Below are 11,913 nucleotides of genomic sequence, written 5' to 3' on the forward strand. Positions count from 1 at the left end.
TTGATTTGCTTTTCAAAACACTTTATTCAATCAATCTTTTACAAGCCCTGAATCTCTTTGAACTTCTTCTTCTTCTTTGTACCAAAAGCTTTCTGAAGTTTTCTGATTTTCCAAACCTTGAAAACTTGTGCTATTCATCTTTTCATTTCCTTCTCCCTTTGCCAAAAAGAATTCGCCAAGGACTAACTGCCTGAATTCTTTTTGTGTCTCTCTTCTCCCTTTTCCAAAAGAACGAAGGACTAACCGCCTGAATTCTTTTGTGTCTCCCTTCTCCCTTGTCAAAGAATTCAAAACGACACAGTCTGAAAATTCTTTTGATTCTTGCCTTTCCCATAAACAAAAGATTTCAAAGGACTAACTGCCTGAGAATTCTTTTGTTTCCCCATTCACAAGTTTCAAAGGACTAACCGCCTGAGAACTTTGTCTTAACACATTGGAGGGTACATCCTTTGTGATACAAGTAGAGGGTACATCTACTTGGCTTGTTGACTGAGAACAAGAGAGGGTGCATCTCTTGTGGATCAGTTATAGTGGAGGGTACATCCACTAGGTTGTTCAAAGAGAACAAGGGAAGGTACATCCCTTGTGGATCTTTGCTTGTAAAAGGATTTTTACAAGGTTGAAAAGAAATCTCAAGGACCGCAAGTCGCTTGGGGACTGGATGAAGGCACGGGTTGTTGCCGAACCAGTATAAAACTCTTATGTGTTTGTCTCCTTCTTCCCTACTCTTTTAATTTCCGCTGTGCACTTTAATTACTGCTTTTACTTTTGGTTAAGTTTCTTTTCTATTCTTTATTTTCTTAACAACATAGTAAAAGCCTAAGAAGGGTAATTTTTAATTAGTAAAGTTCTAGTAATAATTAATTCAACCCCCCCCTTCTTAATTATTCTGAGGCCACTTGATCCAACATTAGGCTTCTCATATCCTTCGGGGTTATTTCTTCGTTGACATCCTTTGTTTTAAAAGGTGTGGCCATGACAGGTTTATTACTATTGTCCTTGACTTTTGGTAGTTGCTATTGTGTTGTGGGAGGTAATTCTGATTGAATTAACTCACCATCTTTAATTTGCCAGTTAGAAATGACATTGGTTGTTGGATCACCTATTATGTCCTGTTTCCAAGGCTAATCTAAATTTTCTTTAATGGTATAAGCATGAAAACAATCAAAGAAAGGAATATTAATTTTGACGCTTTCGACAAATTTATAGAATTTGTCTTGGATTTGTTTTCTTTTTAATCCCATAAAATGTTGAAAAAACCATCTCCTTTGAGGTTCATTCTCTGGAGAATAAAAGTCTTTTCTAAAGGTTTCCTTATGAAAACTAAATTCATCAAATAACATCATAAGGTTCATGTATAGAGGAATATGTTGCAGATTGTATTGATTTTTGGTCCTCCTCTTGTTCATGATTGTACGTGGTTCTAGGTATTCTAGAGGTCGTATCTAATCCTTGGAGGTTTATGCTAGCAAACGGTTATGTGACTGAGATCTAGATAACCCTACTAGAATTGATCGGGTCCTTACAGAAAAAGACCTTCTTGCTGATGCATATTCAAATTGTCCCGAGGCTTCTATTCTGGACGAGAAAGAGTTTCTCCTATTGAAGGTTATTTCAACCTTACCAAAATTATCTTGTTTAATTTGCTCTATGGTAGGGGCACGTCTGGGGACTGAAGGTGTGGCCTTGTCCATGACCAATTTTTCAGGAAGATTTACCTCATACCATTTTATGGTTCTGGGGAGAGAAACATTAGCCTTTGTCATATCGGTGATAAACAAAGTTGTCTCTCCTTTTTGGGGTTTGAGAAGGACTCTTGATGCACAAGTGTTCATGACTTTATACTGAATCCTATAGATTAAAGCTGCTGGAATTGATCCCTCTTTCATGTCAAGTCCATGAAAATGGATATTTAGAAATAAAGAGTCAAGAATATTTCTATCCATCAGACTCACCGTTTTGTTTGGGTAACAGTTGAAATAAAATGGTCCTTGCCCTAGGCTTGTTTCTATTGCTCCTATTAAAGAATCTTCAAATTTGTTGTGCTTAATATCTCTAAGACACATTAAGACTGATGTGTCTATTCCCATGTCAATTAATGGTTTGATTTCTACCTAGACACATCCTATGTGTAGGTATTTATATTTTCTACTATGTTCAAAGATTGAATTTTTTTATAATAGATGGAATTCTTCCCCTATGTCTTGTCCTAGAGGAATATTGTTTTATACTATCTTGATTAAATAATCAAAACTATGTTTGTCTTTAATTGTCTCAGGAACATATAATATATCGGGAGGGATTTCTAGAATGCTCCAGTCATCCATGTTTTGGTTTATCTCTTCGAAGTGTACTTCTTCATCAAAGAGATTATGTTTAGGGGTGACCTCATGGGTCTGATTGTCTTGCTCAGTGAGAAAATTTAAGTTTCTTGGGTTTGAGTTGAAGGATGAAGATGATGAGCTTGAACGAAAAGAAATATGGTAAAATGATCGTAAAAGATGAGACATAATAATTTTCATCCTCTAGTATCTTTGCCTTCATGTGGTTCCATAGAAAGATTTCCATAAGGGTATATGTTACAAAATTTCTTGGATCTGAAAAAATAATTTTTTTTAACTTTTTTTTTCAATACGATTTGAACTTTACTCCCATAGCCACCGGTATATTATTCCTTAATATTTTATTTGAACAATACACCTTAGCCTTACTGCCCTTTCTCAAGCATGGGACTTACTGCTACAATATCATTCAATTAAAATATCAAACCGCTTCCATGAATACTATTCAAACACATACTATTTAGATTAAAGTTAATTGTACATGAACGAAAACATTTATTGTTCAACATTCCAAATCCATGAAATCAGTTAGCATATTTCCTTACGGACTATATTCCTACTTCCCCATTAGGCTCTGATACTAGAGATCAGCGGAATAAGATCACAAAGCTCCCAAAGAAAACATGGGCGGACATAGCCTCTGAATCAGATGATGGTTCCGAAATTGATTTACCAACCCTTTTTCAAAAAACCAAAGAGTCTAAAGTTGTTTGTAACCCTCCAAAAGGAAAACAATTATTGACCATAATATCCCAAACGGCAACACTAGCCCCAAAGCCAACTAACAATTATATTTATAAAAATAAATTTTCAACTGTTTTGTAGATGGAGCTGGAGTATTGGGACAAAAATCCCTTTAAGGCCACATCCAAGGCATTTCCTTCTGGATTCCATTTTAAACAAGTAGTCATCAACAAAACCAGAACTTTCTATGAATTTATTTTAATAGACTCAAACTTAGTGTTTATCAAACACTTCAAAGACTTGAATGATTCGTTGTTGAACACCCATTCAACAATCCAAATCTTTAAAGTTTTGCAACCAAGACAATTTGGACCAAATTTAAATGAAGTAAAAAAATTCTCGGTTCCTTTTGATCCAAGAAGTTATACCTATTGGATTATATAGATGCTTGGAATAAAGTGTTTTGGCACCAAAACAATAAATATAAGCATTCCTAGCTGATTTACTTCAAGACCAACACAGTCTATAATTTTCCAAATTGGTTTCTTCAATGGTGGGATTTCTTTGGTCCAATTCCTGAAATTTTCCCAGAGCAGGTTCAACAAGGATTTGCATAGTTTAAAAAAACGTTTAATTCTCAGGAATCACAAATTCCCGCATATTTAAAATATTTTTCCAGTTTTGTTTTGTCCTGGATATTTTCATGGCAATACAAATATAGCAAGACTGAAAACAACAAGCAATTCCCATCACTTCAACGACATGCATTTGTCAAGTGGTGGAATCAATTCGATGCATCCAAAGCTGAACCAGATCAGGTAAAAATTTGGTTCAAAGCCCATTCGAAGTTCTTGAAAGTAGCTGATCCCGAGACATCCTTGTTCCTCAATCAGAAGTCCCAATTAGCTGCCTTCTTGGCTGGATCGAATTCTAAAGAACACCTGACCAAAAACTTGAAGGAAGTTTTTCAATAACTTCAAAAAGAAGAAGAAGAAAGTTCTTCCTCAAAGAAAGAAGACATCAACTCTTCAGAAAATGATGACGTATTTTACCAAAACGAGGATGATTGTTTTGATATTTCTTTAGATGACATTTAATTTTCAATTTTACTTTTTCTGTAGTAATAGTTCCAGTCATGTAACATGTACTGTAGCTACAGTTCAAATCTTATGTCTATAAAAGGAGTCCTCAATTCTATTGTGATGTACCTTTTCAGATAGACAGTCAGACGTAGCTTGTAGGAGGGAGGCTCTGAGAAAACTCTTTGTAAGATCTTTCTCAAATAAATTTTCAAGTTCTTTCTTTCATCTTTCTTCTCCCTCCTTACTGATCCCGTGCGAACTACCACCATTTCAGTTTCTTTTCTTCTTTCTCCCTAACAAATTCAGTGCGGACTACCACCGTTTATGTTTTCTTATATTAGTGTTCTTTTCAGTTTTATATGCTTATTTAAATTGTTCATGGGATTAATCAACAAGATTAAAAGAAAACATATACCAAAATTATTATGTCTAGAAGTAAGAATATTACTGTCAGACTATCTGCATGAATGTTAAGAAGAAAAGTTTTATATTAATATTAGAATATAAGCGAAAGAGTACTCAACTAAATATATGAACTATATATATATAACACATAAAAGTTGCATGAACTTTTTTGAGAGAGAAAAAAGTTACATGAATTTTATCGTTGTTGGACCTATATATAATCAATTCTTAAATATAAGACTAAATATATGAATATTTACCAAATCATAATAATATTAGGAAATATTTTAATGTCATTTTAGATGATCTAAAACCAAATAAGATTTTTATTTTTTGTTGTATGTCTAAACTCATGAGAGTGTGGAGTTATTGCAAGAATGATCTAAAACCAATAAAGATTCTACCTTGAAAACTCAACCCAAGATGTCTTACTTTAAATCACTATAGTATGGTAAGGATATCAAACCTTGAAAAACACACAAGGATAATGCATCCTAAGCAACTGAGAGATTCACAACCCTATAAAACTAAAGGGTGCCTCTTGAACAATAAGAATAATCATAACTTGAAGCACATTATCATACTTAATTCGACAAAAAAGACTCAAGAAAGTATTAGATCAATTCTAATTTATTTTCCTAATCTTTTATTGGTAAATTTTAGTTGTTAGTTTATTAATGAAAGAAATTCGAGCCCACAACCTCTCTTTTCCCTCTTCTCCCTTCAACCACCAAATCAACTTTATCACTCTTAATTTCTTTTCCTAATTATCATGAGTTTTTTTGTTACCATGACATTGGTGTGAAATATTCACTAGTTGATGACTAATTTCCATGTGAAGAATTTGGCTATTCACTTTTAGTGGAATTTTTCTTTTTATCCACAAGACTGAAACTCAAGACCTTGCTTATGCGAACCAAGCCCAATATACCACTTAAATCAATGACTTATTGGTAAATTAATTCATGAGTTTAGAAGCTTAAGAATATTTTCCTTTATTATATAATTTTTATGATTTTTCATTTATATAATTTTAATTAAGTTAACTTCAAAAGATAAGATTGAGAATCTCCTTAATTAGTTTTGAAATTAGATAAGATTTATAAAAGATGTAAATTGGTTTAGTAGATAAAATTCTAGATTTTTGTAAGTGCCTTATTAATAATTAATAATTGATTATCTAATCGATAATAAAGGAATTTATCACTGTATGTGGGCAATCAATTACAACAAAAAGAATTTTAATTGATTATTTTGTGGGATAATCAATTAGTGGAGTTGGCAATTGATTGTTCATTCTATATTATCCCAAAACTAGTTTTCCATAAATATTATCAAAGAGCACTTAATCAATCCTAATTTTACATTTTATAAATAGATTTATCAATGTTTAACTTCTGAAGATTATTTTCTTTGAAAAAAAAAGAAACAACTACTAAAGATTCTTTCAAAAACATTTTTTCTTGATTTGGGAAAATTTTATTTTGATTTTATGTTTTCCAAATTATTTTCATGAGCCAATCTGTTGAACCTTTGATTTTCAAAATGGTGTTTATTGTTACAACATTTGAAAATCATTTTTATTAAAGAAAATATTTGATTTAGTTTTAGATTTTACAAATTTTCCTAATAAGCCAATCATAGCTGAATTTATAAGTCTTACACAAGTTTCTAAGAAGAGATAAGTATATCCTTTGAATTATTTCATCAAAACCTTTATATACTTCAACAATAAGAGGTCGTGATTTTTAAAATAGTGGTTGCCACTCGTTACCTTAGTCAATATAAGAGTTCAATAATGCTAGAACAAGCAGGTAGAAAAGTTATAAAATGTTTATTTTTTTTTTACTTTTTATTTATTTTAGAACCAATGATGTTCAACACCACATTGAGCATCCAGAGTGGGATCAAAATGGTAGAGATAATATGATTGTAAAATATATATTTTTTTTTTACAAGAAGTGGGCCAAAGTCAAGTCCACTAGCCTTGTCACATACAATGGAAAAAAAGGGTGATGTTAGATGCACCCAACATTATTGCTGGTGCACCCAGCAATTTAAGTGAAGTGGATAAATGTTCTTCACTTAAAATTTAAAAACCCTCCCTCTCCTCGAGGTACTGTTCCACTGTTAGTTTGTACGTTGCGCCATTTCCTCTTCCACTCACGCTGTGCTTGCTTCTTCATTTTTTCCTTGGTTTCCTCCTCGTGGTTTCATCCGTCTCTGTTGATTGCTTCTATTGTCGACATTAAGGACATCTCCACTAATCTTTGTTGCTTCCGCCGTCGAGGTAAGTTTTGTGCTCTTCGTTGTCTTTGTTAATGGTTGCTTCTAGTGTTTGGGGTGTTTTGGTTTCATACGGATCATATGATCCATATGTGTTATATGATCCGTGTAACGCATACGGATCAGCTGATCCATATGTTATTTTTTTAATTAATTAAAAAAATGAAAAAATAGTTTGTAATAGAAAAAAAATTTATGTAAAAAGTGATATTTTGTTTTTGTTTTTAAATATTTTTTTATGAAATATAAATATATTATTTTTTTTTGGTTGTAAATAGTTATTGCTATTTTTTGAAATAATAGATAGTTTATTGTGAATTATGTGTTTAAATAGTTAGTTTATTTGTAATTGTAAATATAAAAATTTAATTTAGTTTTAAAAATAGGTATTGTTTGCGTTTTAAATAAAAATGGTTTATATTGAATTATGTTATGAAATAGTTATTGATTTTAATTTTAAATATATTAATTTTGTATTTGTTTATAAATATTTTATTTGTATGAAATATAAATATATTATTTTATTATTTATTTGTAAATAGTTATTGTTTATTAGATAAATAAATAAATAAATACTTTATTTTGTATTATGTTTTTAAATAGTTATTTATTTTAATTCTAAATATAATGAATTTGTTTTTCCTTTAACTATAAAATATTTTTTTTATTTAGGAATGATTTTATTGTAATTGATTTAAGTATTGTTTGAATTTTGACCAAAAAATGTATGTATGTGAAAATTTGCAGATTATGGCTAGAACTAGAGGTTTAAGGCGTGCCTTAGGCACAGTTATACGAAGAGCCCTAGGGAGAGGGGATAATCATGATTCAGATGATGTTCCCCAGCGGCGAAGGCCCACAACATCCGCACGTAGGCAACGGGAAGTTGTCACTGTTGCTGAAGATGCTCCTCACGTGGATGACACAGCTGAAAAGCTATTCCAACATGGTGAAGAAGTTGTTGATGATGCCGAGGGTTTTCTAGGTGGGCCTCATGACACATTAATGCTGACTGCCTATGTTGATCATGTTGTAGTCGTTATTTGGAATGGAGAGGTATTTTTAATTTTTAATAAATAATATTTCAACAAGTATTTGTTATTATCGTTAAAAATTTTAAAATTATTTAATTTTTTTAGGAACGTCCTGAATTGAAGCTATCCTCCCATGGAAGGAAGGTTCAGAAATTTGGGAGGCCTGCTACTGAGATTGAAGGGTTGGTTGTTGTCACAAGATTAAGTCCTTTGATCGCATGTTCATTGGACACTGGCGATCGGGGACTTATATCCGCATTTGTCGAGAGGTGGCATAAGGAAACGAGCAATTTCCATCTTCCAGTAGGAGAGGTCACCATCACCCTCGATGATGTGGCCTCTTTGCTCCATTTGCCCATCATAGGAGCATTCCACAGCTTCGACACTCGTCATGTTGACGAAGTGGTGTTGATGTTAATGGAGTTACTTGAAGTTACTGGAGATGAAGCTAGAGCTGAGACACTGCAGTGTCATAGGGCATACGTATGCCTATCATGGCTACGAGAGATTTATCATAGTAAATGTGAGACCGGACACTGGACTGCAGCAGGTAGAGCGTATTTGCTGCACTTGTTAGGTTGCACTATTTTTGCTAATAAGAGTGCAACACATGTGCTTGTCGTGTTCTTAGTCGCCTTCCGAGACCTCAGTCAGAGTGGAAGCTACACATGGGGAGCTACTGCCCTAGTGCACATGTATGATAATTTGAATGATGCTTGCAAGAGCGGCGACAGACAACTTGCTGGATATATCACATTTTTACAGGTAATTGTGAATGATTTTTTATTCAATTGTTGTTTTTAATAATTTTTTTAATATGTTCATGTGTAATTTTTTTGTTCTTATCAAATTTGTGTAGTGTTGAATTTATGGCATTTTCCATCTGTTGTCGAGGCTTTTACGAACTCAGACTATCATGAAAGTCCACGTGCCTGCCGCTGGACATCTATGAAGGCCTCTACAAAGGCATTACCGACATCGACGTATAGAGAGCGTCTTGATCAATTGACGACTGCTGATGTTTGCTGGATGCCTTATGGTGACCACTGTGCAGTTCGGGAGTTTGACCTTATTTCATGCTTTTCGAGACATATTCGACGGGGTCCCATTGTCGTCATACACCGACTAGAGAGGGTGGTGCGACAATTTGGGTATGTTTAGATGATTCCTCCACACTGTGCAGGTCCAAGACTATGCTTTGAAGACATTGACGATAGATGGATGCATTTCTCTTACTACCTAGCATCGGTGGGCCAAATTTGTGTTGTAACTAGACAATGTGCACACGACTACATGGAGTGGTTCTACCTAATTTCACACCCATTCATGAGGCCAGCATAGCCCGGTGATGCACCCAGACATCCACCTGTCATGCAAGATAGGACATATGTGGAACCAAATATGCCTGAGATCCCGGTGGCGCCAACATTTATGGAGGAAGCACCTGCACAAGGACCTTTTTATGCGGAGCAGCCTAGACATGCAGTGGTAACATTTTAATTCATGTTATTCTTAATTTATTCTCATTTAATTATGCAATATGGAATACCTTATCCGTTGTTGTCAATGTCATAGGATGCTTGTCAAGCAATTGCAGAAAGGTTAGAGAGGTTGCTCAACCTAAGGATAGTTACTAAAGGCATAGAAGCACATGATGTGATGCAAGACTACATACGGATTGCTAGAAGTGTCACACATGAACACTATGTCAATCATTTATAGACTATGTTTATCATTTTATTTGGTCAATTTTATTTTCTGGTGTTGCCAATTTTATTTGAATTGTTTTTATTATTACTAATGCCAAACGTATATCATTTAACACCAAAGTGTAACACTAAACCTTGGTTTGCACGTTGCGGTTAACTCTAACAACACACGTAACAAAATCTAAGTAATATATTAATGTAACAAATAATTATATATTAATGTAGGACATTACAAAGTCAGCGGAACCTAAATCTTCACTCTTCACTTAAATCAACATAGTCTCTTTTCAACATCATCAAATTTCTGTACTGATGCATTCTACTAATATATGGCGTTTGTGAATGTATGAATACATGATTTTGATGATGCCAAAGAAGAATCAAACAAGGTTGCTTCAAAGGTTAAGCATTGCTTCAAGATTAACACAAGGTTGCTTCAACAAAACAAAGCCTTGCTTCAAGATTAACTCAAGATCAAGTCTTACCTCAAAACAAAGTGTTTCCAAGACATCCAAGGCTCTGGTATTCGATTACCAGGTAGTGTAATCAATTACCAGAAGATAGTTTTGAAAAAAAGCTTTTAAAAAGGGTTTTGAATTTGAATTTTGAACCTGTAATCGATTACCAGATGTTTGTAATCGATTACCAGCAACGGAACTCTTGAAATTCAAATTCAAAAGTCATGACCCTTCAAAATATAACTGTGTAATCGATTACCAGAAACATGTAATCGATTACCAGTGAAAAAATTTAGAAAAAGCTTTTTGAAAAGACACATCTCTTCAAACCATTTTGAAAAGGCACGAAGGGCCTATATATATGTATGTCTAATTTCAAATAGCAAGAGAGAGATATTCCAATAGAATTTCATTATCAAATGCTCTCTCAACAACTCTTGGGCAAACACTTGAAAATCTATTGAGAGTTCATCCAGGAACTTCAAATTGTATTATCCACTCTAAAGGAGAGAAATCTTTTTGTTCTTTTCAGAAAGTCAATTGTAATCAAGAGACTGGTTGTCTCTTGAATTGTGAGTTTCCTGAACACAAGGGAAAGAGATTCCTAGGGTGTTCAGAAGTTGTAAAAAGGATTGTTTTACAAAGTTAGTGAAAATCTCAAGTGGGTTGCTTGAGGACTGGAAGTAGGCATGGGAAGTGGCTGAACCAATACAAATCAAGTTTGCATTTCTCTCTTCCATTATCTCATTTATTTTATTGCAATAAATTTTGTCTTGCATGTTTAAAGAACATTGTTAAATTGATTGTTGCTTCTTCTGCATTCTGAGCCAATCATTTAGAAGGGGGTTAAAAGTTTGTTAGTGGGAATTTAGAAACTTAATTCATCCTCCCTCTAAAGTTATTGAGGCCACTTGTCCAACAAAGTTGACCACTGCTTTGCCTGAGGATGATAATTCCTAGACCATGACAAAGCTAGAGGCGGTAACAAGCTTTGGTCTCTTAAATAACCTCTTACACATGCACAAACAATTCAAAAGTTATGAGCATACAATTATTGACATTATGTAAAATATACAATTACGATGAATGTACCTGAACAAAATGATTGCCAAAAACATGTCCAATACATATTATGCGATGCATAGAAGAATCTATTGGTGGTTGACTTCTAAAAGGAGAAAACGTCATGCTTTGTTGCAGAGACAACGATACAAGGATTACATTATACTGCGATGCAATGACATATCCCATGTCGGTAATATCCATCCACTTATCCATAGTAACCTGCATAAACCAAGTACACACATGACATTTAGTTAAAGTTAATTCTAAACAAAAACAAAACATAAATTACATACCATGGATAATCCATCAACAAGTAGGGACCTCTTTAATTCCTCAAATCTGCCAATGCCACCAAAGAGGTTGACATACTCATCAAACCATTTGGCAAGTTCTTTAAGCAAATGGTTGCACACCAACGACCATGAATCTTCACCCATACCTAATAACATAGCAATCGCACGATATCCACGGTTACCGTCAGCTTTGACATCCACAATGTTTTTAATGAAATTGTGAATGAATAGATGAAATTGATCCAACATCAGCATGGTCCTTCTTGGAATGGCCTGGTCAGATGATAATGCACTACGTTTGACTGAAAAATTACTATTTTTCACAGAATGTAAAGTATCAACATACTCCCAGTAAGACGGATCACGCTTTGTTAATCTTTGGTGTTTGGTCATCAATTTCTTCTTTGCACCTTTGTTGTTGACCTTTTTTGGAGTAGGACACAGAGTTTTGATCAGGGTACGCAATTTCTCAGAGTTTACTCTTTAGAGTTACTTTGCAACAAACATCAAGCTCCTCAAATCGCTTGGATATAACTCCCATTTCTTCAATTATGG

At 33.8% G+C, this 11,913-nt stretch overlaps 1 protein-coding gene across 1 annotated transcript; it reads left to right on the top strand.

Annotated features, from left to right (window-relative positions):
• Window positions 1–7,549: 7,549 nt before the first annotated feature.
• Window positions 7,550–8,962, top strand: LOC114401794 (protein MAIN-LIKE 2-like). The gene is made up of 3 exons (XM_028364382.1): window positions 7,550–7,855; window positions 7,957–8,598; window positions 8,888–8,962. The coding sequence occupies exons 1-3, from the start codon at window positions 7,550–7,552 to the stop codon at window positions 8,960–8,962; spliced, it is 1,023 nt and encodes a 340-aa protein (XP_028220183.1).
• The last annotated feature ends 2,951 nt before the right edge of the window (window positions 8,963–11,913 follow it).

This window comes from Glycine soja, chromosome 20 (assembly GCF_004193775.1).
Source record: "Glycine soja cultivar W05 chromosome 20, ASM419377v2, whole genome shotgun sequence".
Lineage (NCBI taxonomy): Eukaryota > Viridiplantae > Streptophyta > Magnoliopsida > Fabales > Fabaceae > Glycine > Glycine soja.